The 21,292-nt window shown below is 41.2% G+C and overlaps 1 protein-coding gene across 1 annotated transcript in view; it reads right to left on the minus strand.

The window, feature by feature from the left end:
• Positions 1-1,297: 1,297 nt before the first annotated feature.
• COL28A1 (collagen type XXVIII alpha 1 chain) overlaps positions 1,298-21,292 on the minus strand; it is a gene marked incomplete at both ends in the record, with an annotated part of 159,468 nt that continues 139,473 nt past the window's right edge. The window contains 7 exon segments of the mRNA XM_082662419.1: positions 1,298-1,467; positions 6,917-7,118; positions 18,791-18,844; positions 18,848-18,890; positions 18,892-18,946; positions 20,690-20,720; positions 20,722-21,245. Of these exon segments, the coding sequence (XP_082518545.1) occupies positions 1,298-1,467; positions 6,917-7,118; positions 18,791-18,844; positions 18,848-18,890; positions 18,892-18,946; positions 20,690-20,720; positions 20,722-21,245 (1,079 nt within the window).

The raw sequence follows: 21,292 nt of genomic DNA on the forward strand, positions 1-21,292 counted from the left end.
CATGTTTTTAAATTTACAAGTATATTGCATATATTATTTTGTAGTATCAAATATTACATAATAAAAATTTAAACTATACAAAATTGTTTTTGCTAAGATGGCTGTTATTCCAGTTCCTCCTTCCTTGGGTGCACTTTTGTGTACCCCCAAACTCAAATGAGGGTCACAGGCCTGAAAGAAGAGGAAAGTGTGTTGTGAGATGATATATACCAATGCTGCCTGAGTTCAGCTCAGAACTAGTGATCTTCCCAAACTGGATATCATAAAATGACAGAGCAAGTTCTCTACTACTCTGTTGGGTTATATTTCAATTTGGTGGCTCATTTTTTTTTTAGTGTACACTGTATGTTTAAAACGCTCTGCTCAGGAGTTCATGTGGGCTTCAAGTGGTCCTCGGCCATCAAGTGCCTTCCCATCCCAACCCACTAAAATTCAAAGTTGCTTTTACACATTGTAAAGGAAGGGTAGAAAATGTTCCTTTGTCTAAATTACAATTTTTGTTTTAAATATATAGCTTAAACATACAATAAAGGCTTTTCTTCCAAATATGTTGGAAGAGTGGGGAATGACAATTGTTAATAAATCTGAGTTGCAATTTTAATTCAGATTAGTTTCTTAATCATTTTCAGGGCAAATGAGGCAAAAATCTAACTACCCTCACCAACCCCACTCCTATCCCACGGCCGCTCATCTCTCAGAACCACTCCATCTTGCTGGGTTTCCCTCAGGCAGGATATCTTTCTTACCTCACCACCATCTCTGCACAAACATACTCCCATCACTTCTAATGTCCATACCCAGTTCCTTCCCCACCAGCTACCTTTTGCTACAGGCAGGGCTTTTAGGGGTTTGGGGGACTGAGGCAGGTGTGAGGGATTGGGGGAACCAGGGGGAGTGGGGGTGTTCTGGGGCAGGGGTTTCATCCGACATAATACATGCAAAGGAATTAATGGCAATCAGAACAACATTGCAGGTTGTGAAATAGATAGAACATGTGTGTTGAAGTTACACAGTCCTGGGTCAGACCCGCCCATCTCTTCCACTTTTTAGTTTGGTGATGTTTGAGAAGTTCCTAAACTTCTCAGAGCCTCAGTGTCTTCATCTGTAAAAATAGTTAATAATACCTACATCCTAGGGTGGTTGTAAGGATTTGACTATGTTTATAAATTGTCAGTGTTCAGTATACACTCATATATGGTGTTTTATTTGTATTGGGTGAATATTGAAATTATAGAGCTTCTTCCTAGGCTTGTAGATAGAGACATAGATTTGACTCAGTACAGGGTGATTTACTTGCTCATCCTTGAATGCAGATTTCTTCACATTCCTTTTCACTGTTGAATCTATTTCCTGAGCCTTTACAGCCACTGAACCAAAAGCGAGCACAGGAGTTGACCTGTTTGTCATAATACCATCGAACCACATATTCGCTAGTTTCCTGGCTGTAGAGTTCCAAATATCTAGGATCTAGAGTGAGAAAAGGATAGCATGTTATTATAAGTTTTTCTTTCACTGAAAAGTAAAAGCTTTAGGAAGCTTATTCTCCATGCACACTAACACACCAACTAAAAAAGTATGGTTCTAAGTTAAGGACGGGTTCCTGAATACCTGACATATTTCCTCTACCACCTGAAACTCCACCATTAGATAGTCATTCCTTTGAAAACAAAAGTTTTTGAACTTCATGAAACCCCATTAAAATGCATATTTTCCTGACAATACTGTGAGCCTTGATTGGCTAATACTCTTGTGAGGATTAGTTGACAGGAGAGAGATAGGACTTCTTCATTTACTTTGGACTTGATTTGAAATCAAATTAGCACTTGGAATGAAGATGACTTTGGCCTTCCATACACATTCCCTCCAAGTTTGTTCATAGAAAGCACCACTATGATCACATGTGATTGTGCTTACTAAAGGAGGAAAATCCCTTTAAGTTACAAAAAAATGTAAAATAAAGGACTCTCTTCTTTTTTTAATTGAAGTATAGTTGATTTACAATATTATATTAGTTTCAGGTGTACAGCATACTGATTCAGTATTTTTGCCGATTATACTCCATTATAGGTTATTACAAGATAATGGCTGTAATTCCCTGTGCTATACAGTATTCCCTTGTTGCTTATCAATTTTATACATAGTCGTTTGTATCTGTTAATCCCACACTCCTAATTTGTCCCTCCTCCCTTCCTTCTCCCCTTTGGTAACTGCAAGTTTGTTTTCTATATCTGTGACTCTGTTTCTGTTTTGCATATATCAATACATACATTTGTATTATTTTGTAGAGTCCACATATAAGTGATATCATACAGTATTTGTCTTTCTTTGAATTACTTCACTAAGCATAGTATTATCTAGGTCCATCCATGTTGCTGCAAATGGCAGAATTTTGTTCTTTTTTATGGCTGAGTAGTATCCACTGTATACATAGACCACGGCTTCTTGATCCAGTCACCTGTTGATGGCTTGCTTCTATGTCTTGGCTATTGTAAACAGTACTGCTATGAACACTGAGGTGCATGTATCTTTTCTAATTAATGTTACTATTTTTTCCAGACATATACACAGGAGTAGAATTGCTGGGTCATATGGTAGTTCTATTTTTAGTTTTTTCAGGAACCTCTATATTGTTTTCCATAGTGGCTGCATACTGAGTTGTATGAGCTGTTTTATATTTTGGAATATTAATCTGTTGTCAGTGGCATCATTTGCAAATATTTTCTCCCATTCTGTAGGTTGTCTTTTCATTTTGTCTAAGGTTTTATTTGCAGTGTAAAAGCTTTTAAGTTTAATTAGATCCCATGTGTTTATTTTTGCTCTCATTTCTTTTGCCTTAGGAGACTGATCCAAGAAAACATTGCTACTATTTATATCAAAGAATGTTCTGCCTATGTTCTGTTCTAGGAGTTTTATGGCTTCAGGTCTTACATTTAGTTATTTAACTATTTTGAGTTTATTTTTTTACATGGTGTGAGGAAATATTCTAATCTCATTGTTTTACATGTGGCTGTCCATTTTTCCCAGTACCACTTGTTGGAGAGACTGTCTTTTCTCCATTGTGTTTCTTGTCTTCTTTGTCATAGATTAATTGATTGTAGGTGTGTGGGTTTATTTCTGGGTGCTCTATTCTCTTCCATTGATCTATATGTCTATTTTTGTGCCAGTACCACACTGTTATGATTACTGTAGCTTTGTAGTATAGTTGAAGTCTGAGAGGGTTGTACCTCCAGCTTTGTTCTTTTTTCTCAAGATTGCTTTGGCTATTTGGGGTCTTTGTGGTTACATATGAATTTTAGGATTATTTGTTCTAGTTCTGTGAAAAATATCATGAGTATTTTGATAGGGATTGAATTAAATCTGTAGATTGCTTTGGGTACCATGGCCATTTTAACAATATTAATTCTTCCAATACAAGAACAAAAGATATCTTTCCATTTCTTTGTATCATCTTCAATTTCCTTCATCTGTGTTTTATAGTTTTCAGAGTATAGGTCTTTCACATTCTTGGTTAAGTTTATTCCTAGGTACTGTAATATTTTTGATGTGATTTTAAACAAGATTTTTTTTTTACTTTCAATTCTGATATTTCATTATTAGTGTATAGACTCACAACAGATTTCCATATATTAATCTTGTATCCTGTAACCTTGCTGGAAGTATTTATTAGTTCTAATAGTTTTTGTGTGGAGACTTTAGGGTTCTCTATATAGAGTATCGTGTCATCTGCAAATACTGACAGTTTTACTTCTTCCCTTCCAACTGGATACCCTTATTTCTTTTTCTTGCCTGATTGCTGTGTCTAGGACTTCCAATACTACGTTAAATAGAAGCAGTGAGAGTGGGCATCCTTGTTTGTTCCTGAATTTAGTGGAAAGGCTTCCATATTTTCACCATTGAGTATGTGGGTTTGTCATAAATGGCCATTTTATTCTTTGTTTTCCAGTTGTGGTTATAGTTCTTCTCTGATCATTTATTCTTATTTGTGTTTCTCCCATTGTGGTTTGATGATTTTCTTTTGTAGTATGCTTGGGTTCCTTTATCTCAACATTTCTTTTAGGGTAGGTTTAGTATTGCTTAATCTTTTAGTTTTTGCTTGTCTGAGAAATTCTTTCTCTCTCCTTCTATTCTAAATGATAATCTTGCTGGGTAGAGTATCCTAGGTTGTGGGTTTTCCCTTTCAGCAGTCTGAATACACCATGTCACTCACTTCTGGCCTGCTAACTTTCTGTAGAGAAATCAGCTGATAGCCTTATGGGGATTCCCTTATACATGACTCTCTGTTTTTTTCTCTTTCTGCCTTTAGAATTCTCTCTTTAACTTTTGCTATTTTAATTATATATCTTGGTGTGGGTCTGTTGGGGTTCATCTCATTTGGGACCCTCTATGCTTTCTGTACCGGATATCTGTTTCCTTCTTCAGATTTGGGAAGTTTTCAGCAATAATCTCATCAAATGCATTTTTGATCCCCTTCTCTCTGTCTTCTCCTTTTGATACAAATGTAGGCATGTTTGATGTTATCCCAGAGATCTTGCACTTGTTTTTGTTTGTTTGTTTTGTTTTGTTTTTTGTCATTCTATTGTTCTGATTGAGTGATTTCCATTCTTCTATCTTCCAGATCACTTATGTGTCCTTCTGTGTCATTTATTCTGCTATTCATTGCTTCTGGAGTATTCTTTATCCCAGATACTGAATTATCTATGTTTGATTGGGTTTTTCTATTTTCTAGTTCCTTATTAAAATGATCTGTGTTTAGATCATTTCTCTTCCCAATTCACTTAGCATTTTTATTACCAATGATTTGAATTCTTTATTTGGTAAGTTGCTTATTTCTGTTTCATTGTTTTTTCATGGGTTTTCTCTTTGCTCTTTCAGTTGAGAGTAGTTCCTCTGCCTTTTCATTTCACTTAAGTTTCTCTGTGTCTATGAACCTAGATGAAACAGTTAGCTATTTTGGTTTTGAAGGGGTGTTCTTATGTGGGAGTGTCCCTATGCTATGTGCATGTGCCCACTGCCTTTGGTGGGAGAGCTGGATTTGATGTGGATGCCAGCCATGTCTTTCCTCAGGGTGAGCTGGCAGCTGTCACCTTGGTAGGGGATTGGGCTGGAGGTGGAGGAGCTACAGCTGGAGCTGTGTGTGAGGCAGGACGTCCTCTCTGCTCAGTAGTTGTCACCGCCCTTGGGTCTGCTCCCAAGTTGCTGGAGTGGAAGCCCCGAGGGTCAGGCTTGAGCTGACTCTTCTCCCTTAAAGTGTGTGTTTCTCCTTCTCTTTACTCTGGGATCTTTGCCCCAAAAGGAGGGGATTGCTGAAGCAAGTAGGGCTCATGGGCTTACAGAGTTTGGCTCAGATGTACCTCATGATCCTGTCTTTTCACTTGTTTCACTTGTGGCCACCCCAGATCTAGTGCTAGGCTGTAGCATGGAGTCAGTGGGCCCAGAATGTTCCTTTGGCTTGGGCTGGGGCATGCAGCAAGGTGGTCCTGGGCTGCTTCTGGGGTACCACTTGAATACATGCCAACAATGGCTGCCTCAACGAAGGGCTCTCTTTATATCACAATTTTCTTTTAAAAAGATCAGCTTTTTAAAAAATAAATTTATGTATTTTATTTATTTACTTTTGGCTGCTTTGGTTCTTTGTTGCTGTGTGCAGTTTTCTCTAGTTGCGGCGAGGGGGGGGCTCCTCTTCATTGCAGTGCCTGGGCTTCTCATTGCGGTGGCTTCTCTTGTTGCAGAGCATGGGCTCTAGGTGCATAGGCTTCAGTAGTTGTGGCACGTGGGCTCAGTAGTTGTGGCTCAGAGCTCTAGAGCACAGGCTCAGTAGTTGTGGCGCCTGGGCTTAGTTGCTCCACAGCATGTGGGATCTTCACGGACCAGGGCTCAAACCCATGTCCCCTGCATTGGCAGGTGGATTCTTAACCACTGCGTCACCAGGGAAGCCCAAAAGATCAGCTTTTACAGGACAGTAAAAACATGACCTTCTAATGTCAGTTTACAAATAAGTTTCAGAAACACTTCCGCTATCCAAAAAAATAAAAAATAAAGCTAATTAGAGTTACAACAATAAAGCTATTTGTTAAATCCCTTTTTATTTCATGTTTGTCCTTCGTGCCTTGATTATTATTTCTTACTGAGGAACTTATACCAAGGTGAGAACATTCTCCAAAAAGACAAAATAGATACTTGCTGCCTGACACTTGTGTTCTGTGTGACAGTTTAAATGTCATAAGCTTCATTTCTCAATAGCAAAATAAGCCCTTTCTCCATCTGCCATAATCATTTCCTCAGATTTGGAGTATGTCTCAATTCACTTATTTGCTAAAACTGACCTCTAAATTTACCTTTTCGGCCAAATAGAAGGGAGCAAGTGGATTCTCACTACCTCCACTCTTTAAAAGCAATAACTGAATAATGTATATTGTTGTCAAGCCAATCTAAGCTGCTTTTGGGCAAGGATGTTGTCTCTCTTGCATGTTCTTCACAAATGTGTATGTAATGATTAATTTCTGTAGACATTAACTGCATAGAAAATATGCTGATGAATTGGAATCTAGATTCTAGCTTCTTTTTCTTTCTTCCAACCAGGGGTCAAAAATTCAAATGTCTACATGTGTGAAGGCTTCATGTAAGACAGTAGGGAGTGGTAAGAGCTACTGCAAACATGAGAGCAATATCCTCTCTAAAGGCTTTCAAATTTTAAAATAACAATAAACACTATAAGAGCTTTAAATTTTTTGATTGACCAAATTTGTTCCAAAAACCAGCCAGTTTTCTAATTCTATATATAATAAAATGAAAAGTGTCTTTTGTCCTCCCTGTTTAGAGTCAAAACATGTTCTCTCTGGATGAGATTTTAGAGACCATTCTTTCTGTGCCTTCTTGATATTATAGATACAACAGCTGATGGGCAGAAATCTCTTACCTTCGTGCACGAACTTTTCTCGCTCTGAGTTCAAAATGAGACTTTGAGCTCTGGTTTCCAGACCCTCTGCCTGATCCTCAGGGGACCTGAGCAATGGCCCCTGGGTGGTGGCAGCCTCAGATGATGGAGTGGCAGCAAGGCTGGCAGCCCAGGTGGGCTCTGAAGGCTCCTTCTCTTTGTCCTGGGCTCCAGAGACACTGACCTATACAAAAAATTCACAGTTTTGAATCTGGTGATATCAAGTCAAAAAAGCTACTTTACTTTGGGGAACACTTAAAGAAAAGTTTCTCCCCAGTTCTTCAATATTAATTATTTCAATAAAAGCTCACGAAACGATGCCTCTCCCCTATGTCAGGCATTCCTGAATACCTGAGTTATGGATTTTCTGACCGCCTCGTGGTCACACACATTTTTCCCAGTGCCAGGCACAAATCCTTTTGTGCTGGGCCTTTCAGAGAGATCTACCTGCAGGGTACAAAAGATGTGAGTTTGGGAGGAGTTCATCTTCATCCTTTTCTTAGTCAGTTGTATGAAGAGGGAAAATAACCACTAATTTCTTTGACCTTTTTTTTTTTTTAATGGCCTTTTCCTCTCTGTTTTCTAAAACTAGAGAACTTAACAATATATTCCAAAATATCTACCATGAACTCCACCAATGTTGAGATTGGGAATTGAAGTGACAGAGGACAATAATACTGTTAAAATAAAAACAATAGCAATCACTTCTCATCTCATCCTATTATCTGGACCCCAGCAAATGTCAAATGCTGCAGGATGCTTAGCTTCTCAGAAGTTCTGAGAAATGTATGCTAGCTAAGGGATAAAGGATTATAATTTCAAAAGCAAGTTTTCTGAACTAAGATTTCCAAGTTTCATCTAAATTTATGATATGTAATGAAACAAGGAAGAAAATGTGTTTTGCTTAAAAACTTAAAAAAAAGTCACATCAGTTATTCTTGACTACAGTTGCCAGGAGCTAGGACAATCCTTTATGGGTCCAATTAAGTTCTTTTTCTTTATCCTTGGACCCCAGATACATGAGGTTGAATCGATAATTCATTTCAGTCCTAGCACAGTGTGGTCATTTATCCTCGCAAGGCCCTCTCTTGTTTGTTTGCTTTTGTTTATTTATTTAAATAGGCAAATCTATGAACTAGGTAAAGTCATTTTTGATGCTTCCTCACCTGTGGTTCCTGTCATCTTTTTCTTTTTTTTTTCTTTTTTTCTTTTTTTTTTTTTTGCGGTACGTGGACCTCTCACTGTTGTGGCCTCTCCCATTGTGGAGCACAGGCTCCAGACACGCAGGCTCAGTGGCCATGGCTCACAGGCCCAGCCACTCCACGGCATGTGGGATCTTCCCGGACCAGGGCACGAACCCACGTCCCCTGCATCGGCAGGCAGACTCTCAACCACTGCGCCACCAGGGAAGCCCCCCTGTCATCTTATGACCAAAGCCAGCTGTCATCATTAGCTGCTCTCTGCCATCTAAACTGTTCCACTGCTTTTGATTCTGTACCCCCCCACACACACACAATGCGGAAGAACTAGCTAACTCTATTACTCATGTATGTATATTTTTACAATAATTAAATGATTATCAGAGCAAATATTTCCATTGGTACTGGTCTGGTTATCAGCCTATATAAAGGGCACTCAATTCAAATACAGTAGTGATGTTTCACTTACCCCAAACACATTTTTTGGTACAAATGGAGGTAGAACTGTGGGTCAGTTGGCATTCCTCTTTCTTTCAGAATGATCCTGTATATGCAGATGACGATTTGAATGTGAGTTTTGTTATATTCATAGAACTACAGAATTTTAAGTTTAAAGGAAACATTTATCAGTACTTCATTTTCTATGGAGGAATCTGAAGCTCCAAATAATTAATAATCTAAAGCTTCCCCCCAATTATTGGTAAGTTAGTGGCAAAATTAGAAATGCCCTTTTCAGGAAAGAAATACTGTTTTGTTTTGTTTTGATTTTTTGCTTGCTCATATTTCATTTTAAGCAAACAATAAGTTAAAAGAAAAGCTTGACTGAGGAGTAGCTTATCAAACATAAAAAAGACAATAGACGTTATGGCTACACTTGAGATATACTGTCAGGTGAGAATGTTCCTTTGAAGAACTTCACTGGGCAGCATGGTTCTCTTAAAGGAATTAACTCAGCCTCTAAATAACCATCTTGTTCAAGTCTTAAGGTCTCATAAGTCATTCTTTACCTCTTGTAAGTTTAGGAGTGTATGTTTTCTTTCTCAATCACGTCATTATTTGGGAATTTAAAAAAAATAAATTTATTTATTTATTTTAGGCTGTGTTGGGTCTTCGTTGCTGTGTGAGGGCTTTCTCTAGTTGTGGCGAGCAGGGGCTGCTCTTCGTTGCGGTGCGCGGGCTTCTCATTACGGTGGCTTCTCTTGCTGTGGAGCATGGGCTCTAGGCGTGTGGGCTTCAGTATTTGTGGCACACAGGCTCAGTATTTGTGGCACACAGGCTCTAGAGCTCAGGCTGAGTAGTTGTGGTGCATGGGCTTAATTGCTCCGTGGCATGTGGAATCTTCCTGGACCAGGGCTCGAACCCATGTCCCCTGCATTGGCAGGCGGACTCTCAACCACTGTGCCACCAGGGAAGCCCTATTTGGGAATTTTGACTACTAGAACATTACACCTCAGGTTCTAGAACAAGTGAACTTTTTTTTTTCAGAAATGAGAATAATTTTATATTTTGGCTCCATGAAATTTCAGTTTATTTAAGCAAATACACAACTATATTATGTATAGTTTACATAATACATATTTATGTTATATATTATAGTTTGCCATTTTTATAATTTTTTTTATTACAAAAGCAAACATGTTCATTGAAGGGAATTTACAAAATCTGGACAAGCAAGGAAGAAACTAGAAATCACAAGTGATTCCACTTCCCAGAAATAATTGTTGTTGATACTCAGGTTGTTTTTTCCCCAGTCTTTCTTCTATATGCATATATATATATATATTTATTTAATTAATTAATTATTATTATTATTTTTTTGTGGTATGCGGGCCTCTCACTGTTGTGGCCTCTCCCGTTGCGGAGCACAGGCTCCGTACGCGTAGGCTCAGCGGCCATGGCTCACGGGCCGAGCCGCTCCGCGGCATGTGGGATCTTCCCGGACCGGGGCACGAACCCGTGTCCCCTGCATCGGCAGGCGGACTCTCAACCACTGCGCCACCAGGGAAGCCCTCCTCTAGGCTTTATTATTTTATTTTATTGATTGATTTTTTTTGGCCATACCACACAGCATGCGGAATCTTAGTTCCCGGACCAGAGATCAAACCCGCGCCCCCTGAAGTGGAAGCAGCGAGCAGTCCTAACCACTGGACTCCTGGAGAATTCTCTCCTCTAGGCTTTAATGTCATCATTTTAAAATAGGAAAAGATTAGCCCCTAACATACCTTCCAACTCTGAAAGTGGGATATAAGCCGCCCCAAACTTTACTGGCAGAATACACACCGAATTCATGATAGTGGCTGCTTCTGGAGAGAGGAGGAGGAAAGAGACTCTGAAGGAGAACAGCAAGGACTCTAGGTTTGTCTGAAGCAACAGTGATGAACAGAGGGAAACACCAGTTATGTCTGGGTGGTGGGCACTCCAGTGTTTGCTATGTGCATTCTCTGTTATTTTATTTTATTTTATTATAAATCTTAAACCTAAACACAACAGGCTGCCTATCAGCTCTGCACACTTCTACTCCCCCCACACTGGCCTGCCTTGGAGGAGATGAATGGCCCCAGCTCCGAGCAGGGCTCACACAGTAAAACACAGCAGAGGAGCCGGGCACATGAGGGGCTGACACCTGGAGGCCGGGCTGTTCCATGCAGCTGGACAGGCAGATGTGTTATGCTCAGTCCTTTCTAGCCTTTAGAGCAGATCTTTAAGGGGAGAAAAGAGATTTCAAGCAGCATCCCAGAACGTGAGTGTATGACCTAAAGGAGGATAACTGAATAGGTGCCACACAGTTCTAGAAGGTCCTTTGGTTTCTGATTCCCGAACATTTTCCTCATAACTCATTACCCAGAACCTTGCATATATTGCAGACAAGCTCTTTAAACTTGAGCTCCCGTCTTCCCTGGATGAGTGCCGATGATCATGAGTATTAGATCATGTGCTCAGACTTAGCTTTTCCCAGCAGTGCAGGGCCACGTTTCTCCCAGTCAGCTGTGGGGATTCTGCTCCTGCCAGCTGGGGCACTGCCAGGGCCTTCAAGGTGCCTGGCTTCGCAGGTTCTGACCTTGATTGAGGCTTCCCAGGTAATAACACTTCTTTGCCAGGTCTCTCAGCACGCAAGCACTTAAACTGAATGCTCTCCATTTGCATTTAAGGTTGCTGAGGGCTGTGAGGAACACCTTGAGTTTGGGCTGCACCTCCCCTGATCGCCTGCAGCTTTCCTACAGGGAAACTGCAGGATGTTATTGTGTCTAAACCCTCTCATACATTAGCATAATGTCCTCCATTCTGGCATTGCCCACTAAAGCTTTTTGACTGTTCTAATCACGTACTTTTACAAAAAGAAGAATATTCTGGTAATAATCCCTTATTTTACAAATGAGGAAATGGAAACCTTAAGAAACAGGTGATTCACCCAATGCCAGGCAGCGGTCAGATCTCATTTCTAAGATGTCATTCACTGTGAAATACACTATAAATTTTAAGTCTAAAAAAAGACCACAGCACAGTAAGCAGATGCATACCAGTCTCTGAAATAATAAAGTAGGAAAAGTATAAATTCTGGAGACAAGGAAATAAAGGATTTAGCTTCAGCATTGAGACTACAAGCCAAGTTTCCTGACTTCCAGATCTGGGATAGTCTTTCTAGATCAGTTTGCAATATGTTATTTTTTTTCTTCTCCCTAAGAGAGGAACATCTTACATTCTAAGGCTAATAAGTCAATGATTAGCAATATATGAGGCTTCCACAGACACATCACCTGGCAATACTAATAATTCATTGTTATGCAGTTTATCAAGAAGAATTTGAGGTTTTCTTGACTACCACAATGAGAAAGTATTACTTTTACTTTATAAACAAATAAATTATTGTATTGACCAATATAACTATATCTGTGTATGTGGCTTAGTCAAGGCCACTTACAAATAATTAGGTCTGATTTCAGGAAATCAACTTAATTTTCATGTCAGTGGAGAAAATAAACTAGTATTAGGCTTAGTCCCAAGTCTTTTGAAAGTTTAAAAAATCCATGTATTTTGAAAGTATTGATTATGGACTTTGAATAGGCTACTTCATTCAATAGTGAGTATAATATGATTGAGCAACCTATAAAATTTTACTTGAATATGACATAAGGAGAAAATATAGATGTACTCAAACATTTGTGTCTTTTTCCTAATCTGTCATGGATACTCAGTACCAAGTTAAAATATAGGCCATGGTACTAAAGACAGGTTTTTAAGAAAATTCAGCCAAAATGGAATCTTATATATGATAAATAATTCAATGATGTTATTTTTTTTTTTTTTTAAATAAGATGTTGGGGGTAGGAGTTTAGTAATTTATTTATTTATTTTTGCTGTGTTGGGTCTTCGTTTCTGTGCGAGGGCTTTCTCTAGTTGTGGCAAGTGGGGGCCACTCTTCATCGCGGTGCACGGGCCTCTCACTATCGCGGCCTCTCTTGTTGCGGAGCACAGGCTCCAGACGCGCAGGCTCAGTAGTTGTGGCACACGGGCCTAGTTGCTCCGCAGCATGTGGGATCCTCCCAGACCAGGGCTCGAACCCGTGTCCCCTGCATTAGCAGGCAGATTTTCAACCACTGCGCCACCAGGGAAGCCCTCAATGATGTTATTTTTAAAAGAGCAAAAAAATAAAATGACACTATCAGCAAGTAATGGATAAGCTGAAGAGGATATAGAAAAGAGAGATGGGATAAGAGTTTTGAGACCATATTATTAAATACTGATAAGAAATGATGAGGCCCTGATCTAAAGCAGTAGAGGTATTGATGAGGAGAAAGGAATTGAGAGCATAGATCGAGGGATGATAAGAACAGACCAAAGACCATAGTACCAACAAGTGGGGACGATACAGTGAGAAGAGAGCTACGGGTGTATCCCAGGTTTCTTGCCAGGTACGCGGCTGGTTGGAGGGACCATACCCCTAGAAGGAAATCTGGAGGAGCAGCACGGTGAGCGTGTTCCATGTTGAATGCCTGCGGGGCACCCAGAAGAAGATGTGCACAGACAATCAAAATGTGAATCTGGGACCCAGGAGAAAGGTCTGGATTGGGGAGGCAGATTTGAGAGTTAGCACACGTGGCTTTGGAACTCAGAAAGAGAATATGGAATAAGAAGAGAAGCAGGCTAAGGACAAATCTCAGAAAAATTGAGTTTAATATTAAGGGGTAAACAGAGAAAGAAAAAACCCAAAAGCAATTGAGAAAGAATGCTCAGAAGAAGGACAAGGAGAGAGACGACTTGCAAAGCAGAAATAAGCAGCGGCACGGGGATACATGCAAAAGAAAGATTAGGTAAGAATATGGCAGTAAAGATCTGGCAATTAAAGGGTTGTTGGTGACTTTTCCAGCTGAGCTTCAGGGGCATATTGGAGGCAGCAGCCTGACTTCAGAGGGTTTCCCAGGGAACAGAATTGAGGAAGCAGTGAGAGCCACAGGGAGATGGAGAGGAGAGTGAGGGTGCATGTGTGGTTGTGAGGGGCAGAGACAGCAGAGACTGGCCTGTGGAATAACTTTATTACATAAACATAGCGATAGGACAGTAGCAAAAGGGATATGTGAACTAAGAGAGGGTTTGGGAATTTTTGAGAAGGGAGAGGCTGAAGCCTATTTCCTGACTCTACGGAAAGAGTCAGAAGTGTCGGCAGGAAAGGGTACCACAGGGAAGGAAGATCCTGGTCTTGGAAGAGGCAGAAGGGAATGGCCTCAGAACACAGTAGGGGACAAGCAGGTGTCACGTCAGAGTTGAGGACAGAGCCCATGGTCAGGTCTGAGGATGAAGGGACACATCCAATCCCATTATCAAGGCAGAACCAGCCTAAGGCTCTGGTTCTCGAAGAAATTGCCGGTGGAACCCTGGTTTCAGAAGTGGCCCTCTTTAGATGGATCTTGAGACGGAGTAAGAACACAGAAGGGTTGTGGGGCATTGAGAGTAAGAGATGGAAGAGATGGAAAAACTGAAAATGGAGATGGAGATCTTTGAGCAGCTTGTGTGATAATGAAAGGAGGGGAGAAATGAGGCCAGTGGAATGGGGACCAGGGATAGGGTCTCACTAAAAGAGAGGATGGACAAGGAGAGGGCAGGACAGCCAGCAAAGTCAGCCTGCTGTGTTAGTTTTCTGTAATTTACATCTATACAGAACATCCACTTCTTCCATAGAAATGAGGAACCGGCATGCTCGGCTTAAGGCTGGCATTGGACTATACATCAGGACCATATTAAATAGAAGGAGGGGACTCTGAGCTCCCCCTTGGCCTCCACCATGCCCCTCCACCTCATGCAGGAGCTACTCAGAGGGACTCTTGCCACACCAGCTTGGCTGTCACCTTCAGTGTGTTGCTGTGGAATCACTCCTCATAGGAATCCCACAGCCTCCTTTCTACAGAGAGAAAAAAATCTCTGCTGCCAGTTATCTAAGTTATTTGCAATCTGGGGACAATTTTTCATAATACAAAAAAGGACCTTTATGGAAAGGGTAGACAGGGCTTCTTTCTGCTCTTTCAAGAGGGAAAGAAATCTGCAATACTGTTACAAGAAACTGGCTTCAGTGAATAAACAATCTTTGCATTGACATTAATTATGAATACATTTAGAATGACAAAAGTGACTTCATATATGAAATCCATATACTTATTTGCCTAATGGGCCATTACTGGTTGTAGCCACTTGGTCTGATTAAATGATGTTTACTTGATTTAATTGCCCTCTTCCCATTTATATCTGGGAAATCTTTCCCCAGCAGGCCACACCCAGAAAGAATAAAGGAACATCAAGTACCAACATTGTTAGTCCCATAAAAGATAAGGACTTTTTTTATGTATACAATCTTGTTAATGATGGTATAGTTGATGCCTTTCACCGAAGGAAATCTTCAGATTCCTTTTTCTAACAGTTGGTATAGCCTTGGTTTGGTCCATAAGTATTTATTGAGCATCTACTGTGTGCAAGATGAAGCACAGTTTTAGGTCCTGAGAGACACAAAGTTTAATTAGACACAGATGTCCTCAAGGAATTTAAATCCATCAGGAAAGTTAAGGTACATACAAAAATAAGTATTAACAATGTTAAAATGTGATAAATTCCAGAAGAAAGTATAAACTATCCTGAGATGTCAGGAAAGAGGCAGAATAGAATGGATGTACACATTTAGCTTCTCAAGACTGGCCTGAAAAGGCAACAGAGCTGGGATTGCCAAAGCGTTATGAATTTAGTGGAACCTGGGAAATCCTTCTGCTTTCCATATTTCCCAGTACATCTGTTTGTTGATGTATAGTGTACATCATGTTCATTCCACAACTAGATAAAATAGTTCAAATGCAAGTCCTTCTTGACTTAAATCAACCCATTGGCTTAGATTTATCACAAAAGTGTAATAACTGATATCAGATTTTCCCCTAAAAACAGATTTTGATAGAAAGGAGAGGAAGAAGGAATACAGAGCTAGGTGTCTTAAGGAGTGATAGAAGAGACAACAGAGAGGAAATAGAGACGCAAAAGGGAAACAGGGCTTCTGAGATTGTTTATTTATTTTGCAGTGTTGCCTATGGTAGGCTTGGGAACAATCTGAGGATTGAAAGGTTTTGACAGATTCATGTTACTTTAGGTGTTTCGATACTATAATTTTACTTTTAGATAAAGGTGGGTGTGCATGCACAGATACATACATATGTTTTTGTATTTATGCATGTGTATACATTATATATACATATGACCGATCTAAAATGTGAATATAAATGCATATATGTTTGTTCAGACTAAATATCTATTAGGATCGTTCATTTTTAAAAATTCACTCTTACTTCGGTGCTTGTGCAAAGAGAGACAGGGTGAGAAGGTGTAGAGACAAGAGGGACTTTCCAAGTTCAAGTTCATTACAAGCTCCCACTATCTCAGTCAGATGGCCCCTAGGGAGATCCAACTGATACCCACCCTGCGACTCTTGGTGTTACAAATCTAAACTATTTTGGATGTCCTCTTCTTATGCCCTCCCCTCCCCAGCTACTAGAATGCTTCCTCTGTCATAACCTGTTAACATCACTTTTCTCTCAGGGCATCTAACTTCCTGCGTCATGACACCAGAGGCACAGGCTCTTGTCTCATTCTGTGCCGTTGCCTTGGATGTCCCTCAGCCACCTCCGCTTTGGTACAAAATAAGCCCATTATTTTCCTTCAGAGAACCCTACCCTGCCTCCTATATTCTCCATCTCAGTGGATAGTGTTTCAGTTCACCCCATCTCCAAGCTACAGATACAACCGTCCTCCCCAGACCCTCTCCCTAACCTCCAATCCATTCAGTCTCTAAATCCTATTCATTCTACCCCAGAAATGGCTTTCCAATCCATGTGTCCCTTTATTCCAATGGCCCCTGCCTTAGTTTAAGGCCTCATTATCTCTCACCTGGACCATTACTCCTCTTTTCCCACCTCCAGTCTCCTCTCCCCTCCTCCTTCTATTTATCGTTCATAGTGCAACCAAATGTGACCATACGACCCTTGCTTTTAAGACTCTCCTGCTTTCTCCTGGTTGCCTGGCCTATGGATGAAGTTCAAGCTCCTTAGCTTGACAAATGAAGCCATTTATAATTCGTCCTCAAATTATCTGTCCAGTTTTAACTCTCGCCCTTCTGCCAGATACACCTTCGGCTCCAGTTAGATTGAGCTTGTCCTCATTTCTTAAAATGCCATTCCCTTTGGATTTCCCCTTTGCCCCCACGTGTTCCCTTTTCTTGGAAATACGCTTCCCCCTACTCTTGCCTTGAAAAACACTTACTTAGTCTTAAAACTCAGCTCAACACCACCTCCTCTGTAAAGGCTTCCGTTACTCTGCCCTGAACTTAACTGCACCGTCTCTGGAGCTTCATCCATAGCTCTGCTAAAGTTCTTAATACCTCTTGTACTTATCCGTTCACTGAGAGACCATGGACTTCTGGGCAGGAACTGTGTCCTAAGAGCCACCCTGAGCACTGCAGTAAATGATCAGTACCTGCCACTGGAATTCATTGATTATGAGGAGAGCTCCGTTTAGGTACCACTTGCTGGGTGAAACCTGAGTTTGCTCTTGTGTAGGAAGTTTTTAGAAAGGGACACGGGTTGACTAAGGGAAGAACAAAGGGGTAACTCACACAAACAGGAGGAGATGGACTGTGCACATTACTGTCTGTAATTTACTTTGAAATGCTCAGTAAAACCCAGAGTTGGCAAATCCCCATGGGCCAAATCTGAGTCTTCACCTGTTTTGGGAAATAAGTTTTATCCAAACACAGCCATGTTTATTCATTGAAGTACTGGCTATGGCTGCTTTTGCATTTCAAAGGCAGAGTTGAGTCATGGCAACAGAGAGCAAATGGCCTGCAAAACCCAAAATCTTTACTACATGGCCCTTTACAGAAGGGGTTTGTTGACCCCGTGATATAGACCATGTGATATAAATGCGTGTGTGAATTTCAATCTACAATCCAGGGGCAGTCTGTTGCCCTAATTGGAATGTCCCATCTGGAAGTCGGTTTGTATTTAATCAAATAGAAATATATTAGAGACCTTTCTGTCCCTTTTTGAACATAATATAAAAATCTTGTGAGTCCTGTAATCTTGTCCGCATAGGAATGGCATCCTAGGCCTGACTCCTGAATGGTTCTGCATCCACCTACTGGTCTGGAGGTTTCTCAGGGCCTTAGTCCAACTATACAGTTAGCTGAATCCTGATGCTTGAATACTGTTGCGCTGGCTCAAAATGAATCTTTCATGTCTATGAAGACTTCATAAAAAGACAGCACAGGGACTTCACTGAGCGTACAAAATAGGGACACTGCTGTGTGCCTGCTTGCTAGACGATGTCCATACATGTAGTGAACCTCAGTCCACAGGTGCTTTAGTTGTAACTTCGTGGGGAAGAGACTACAACACTCACTTAGCAGTAACTATGAGAGGCTCTCCAGTTTTCACCTAAAAGAAACTAACAGTTGCTTGTGACCTGATCGGCTGAAGTCAGTTCCCAGAAGCTTGCTCTAAGGACGATCACATTTGTCTCAATACATTCAGGAGGTAGTTCTCTCACGCACAGGTGATTGGGGAGCTCTGAAACGAAGCACCCACCTTGTGCGATGTGCATGCATAGTTTCCCTCCCTGTCCCCCCTCTGGGCACAGGCGGGGGAAGCTCAATGAACAAGAGCGTGGATTGGAAGGTGGGAAAGTGCAGGCTGAGCATGTGTGCACTTGGAAGAAACTTGAGAGGGTGCAAAGTGGGGAGTGGATGCACAGACAGATGAGGGAGAATTGTGACCCCATACAGAAAGATCTGCCAATGTGGCAAGGGGGTGATTCAAATAGTATAGTATTAATCGGTTCTAATGTACACGATTACTTTTGGTGGTGGCAGGGATGTAATATAAAAATATTATTTGTAACATTTAATAAATAATGATAAAATATGGAAATATTAAAAAATCTCATATTCAAGCTCATAAGCCCCAGAGCTATTTCAGAACTAGAAATCTGGAGACAAAAGCCTGCTATTTAGAGCCAAGGACCTGAAAACATCCATACCTCAGTTGATTCTCGACGGCGTGGGGCAAGATTGTCTTTGATGTAAAACAGACTGAATACACGATTTTAGGCTCACAAATTAAGCAAGACAGTTACTTACGGACTCAGAAATTTCTTTCTGGGGTTCTGGAGCGGATTCAGTGAGTTCTTCCCCCTATATCCCAAATCCAGGTTGAAGCAGTGGTGAACCCAAAATATGAGAGGTAGGATTCAAAATCCTCACAACTTTTTTTAAACAATTTTTGCTTCAGGGTATCTATCTTTGAAAAGAGAAGTAGAAAAGGGAACAGGAGGAGCAATGAAACATTACTCAAAATCTGTTTAAAGAGACCTTTGGGGGGCTTCCCTTGTGGCGCAGTGGTTGAGAGTCCGCCTGCTGATGCAGGGGACACGGGTTCGTGCCCCGGTCCGGGAAGATCCCACATGCCGCGAGCGGCTGGGCCCGTGAGCCATGGCCGCTGAGCCTGTGCGTCCGGAGCCTGTGCTCCACAACGGGAGAGGCCCCAAGAGTGAGAGGCCCGCGTACCGCAAAAAAAAAAAAAAAGAGAAACCTTTTGCACTCTCCTTAAAGTAAACAGACACTTCCCCATCACTTGAAGTCAACCACTAGGGGAACGAAATTTTAACGCATTTTTACCTCATCTGTAAGAGGCCATCTAAAATTATTTAATTATTTAATTTAATTTAATAATATTCGATGGCCCAAATAGGCAAAAGAATGACTTAAATGCTTGTTATCCAAAGTGTCTGTCTGTTATCTGTGAACTACTCTGTGGAAGGGGCAAGTCTAACCCATAATAAGTTTAACAGGCAATTACCTCTGGTTTTGGGAATTGCAAAAAGCCAGCCAGTCCAAAAATATATCCCTCATTGCCTAGAACAAATTAGTAACTCCTTTGATTAAGATGATAAAGTTCTTCAATGATTAAAATATAACATGTCTCTGAAATGTGTAATATTGCTGGCCGTTCTAACACATTAACAGCCCAGTGAGATTGAATAGACCAGTCGCCCAAAAGGGTGTTAAGGAAATGGGAGCCCAGGTTAGAAAGGTCTGGAGAAAGAGGGAAAGTGGGAAGGTTCTGAGCGTGGTCTGCTCTCCATAGGGCCAGGCGTGCTGGTACCTGGGGTAGGCTGGGAACAGCATGAGGCCATGTCGGGCCCTGCTCCCAGATGAGTGGAGAAGGAAGGATGGGGTCAAACTGAGGCCTGCAAACACATTAAGTATAAATTTTACTTATTTCACAAGCTTTCTGGGTGTGGGCCCTGCCAAAATGTGTCATCAGTCTCCAAAGAACTGGAGTGTTTCATTGTAAAGTGACGCAGATCACTCCCAATCACGGTGAGTCAGTGTCTTGGCATGGCTCGTCAGGAAATGTCAGTTCACGTGAAGGGTAAAGCAGCATAGGGAAAGCCATCAGATCAGCGCTGAGTGTATGAGGAATATTCAGCACGTTGTTCTTTAAGATAAACTCCTGACGTCAACTTGTTTACTCTTCATTATCTGTTTTCATAGGAACAGAGCATAGAGAATAGAAGAGAATAATCCCAGTTACCGTGTGTGTCTCTCATCTCTTTAGATTACCATCCCTGTTTTCCACTCATTCTGCGCTTCTTAGTTCATTTTGATTCTATGGTTATTTTCTGTCTTGCTGCTGGCTTGCTCCATCTCTTATCCAAGTTAGGTAACTTTTAGAACATGAACTAATCTTAGCAATGCCCCCAAATCCTGTCCGTCCTTTTTAGTCCTTCAATTGAAGCTACCCGAGTTAAACAACTCCAGGGCCAACTCAGCACTTACTACAAATGAGTAAAGACAAGGGATTGTACCCCCTGAATGAAATATTAAACGTCTTTGTCTTCCAGAGTTTCTGTGTTACAATTTAATGCCAGTATACACCTCATTGGCCTCTTGATTTTCATTTTTGGTCAGGATAATCCCGTGATGTGGTACTTGGAAGGACAGTGTGAATTCCTTTCCCCTGGAGCTGAGTCTTACCTTGAACGGTAACAAAGTCATCAAATAGATTAAACGTGCTCACTGGCTGGGTCGGTAGCAATTAGATTCATTTCTTTGTGGAACATCTCGAAGTTGGGGTCATTTCTCTTCACCACCCCAATCACAAATATTTCCACATCGATGTCACTGGCATCCTTCACCACCTCTGTCAGATTCTTTTCATCTCGCATATCTGTCTGCTCATCAGTGATGACCAAGGCCACCTTCTTCACACCCAGCCTTGCGGCTTCGAACATGCGGTTGGCGGCATGGAGAGCTGTGGCTGTGTAGGTGCCTTCTCCCAGATACTGCATGTTGTCCACGGCCCGCTTGAGGTCGTCCTTGCTGGAGAACTGCGTCAAATGATCCACCTCCTCTACCTTATGGCCATAGTTGATTACGCCTACGTGGGCCGTGGCAAGGTCCAGCGCAACTCTGTCAGTCAGAGTCTTCACAAAGTCTTTGATAATCGGGAAGTTCTCCGGTCCCACACTTTCTGAGCTGTCAGTCACAAAGAGCAGCTCTAGCGGTGCCTCTCTGCATTTACGCCCACAACGTGAAACACGAATGTTGACATAGAAACCCAGCGGGGTTGAAAATTAA

This window comes from Grampus griseus (genome assembly GCF_964374135.1).
Source record: "Grampus griseus genome assembly, chromosome: 9".
Taxonomy (NCBI): domain Eukaryota; kingdom Metazoa; phylum Chordata; class Mammalia; order Artiodactyla; family Delphinidae; genus Grampus; species Grampus griseus.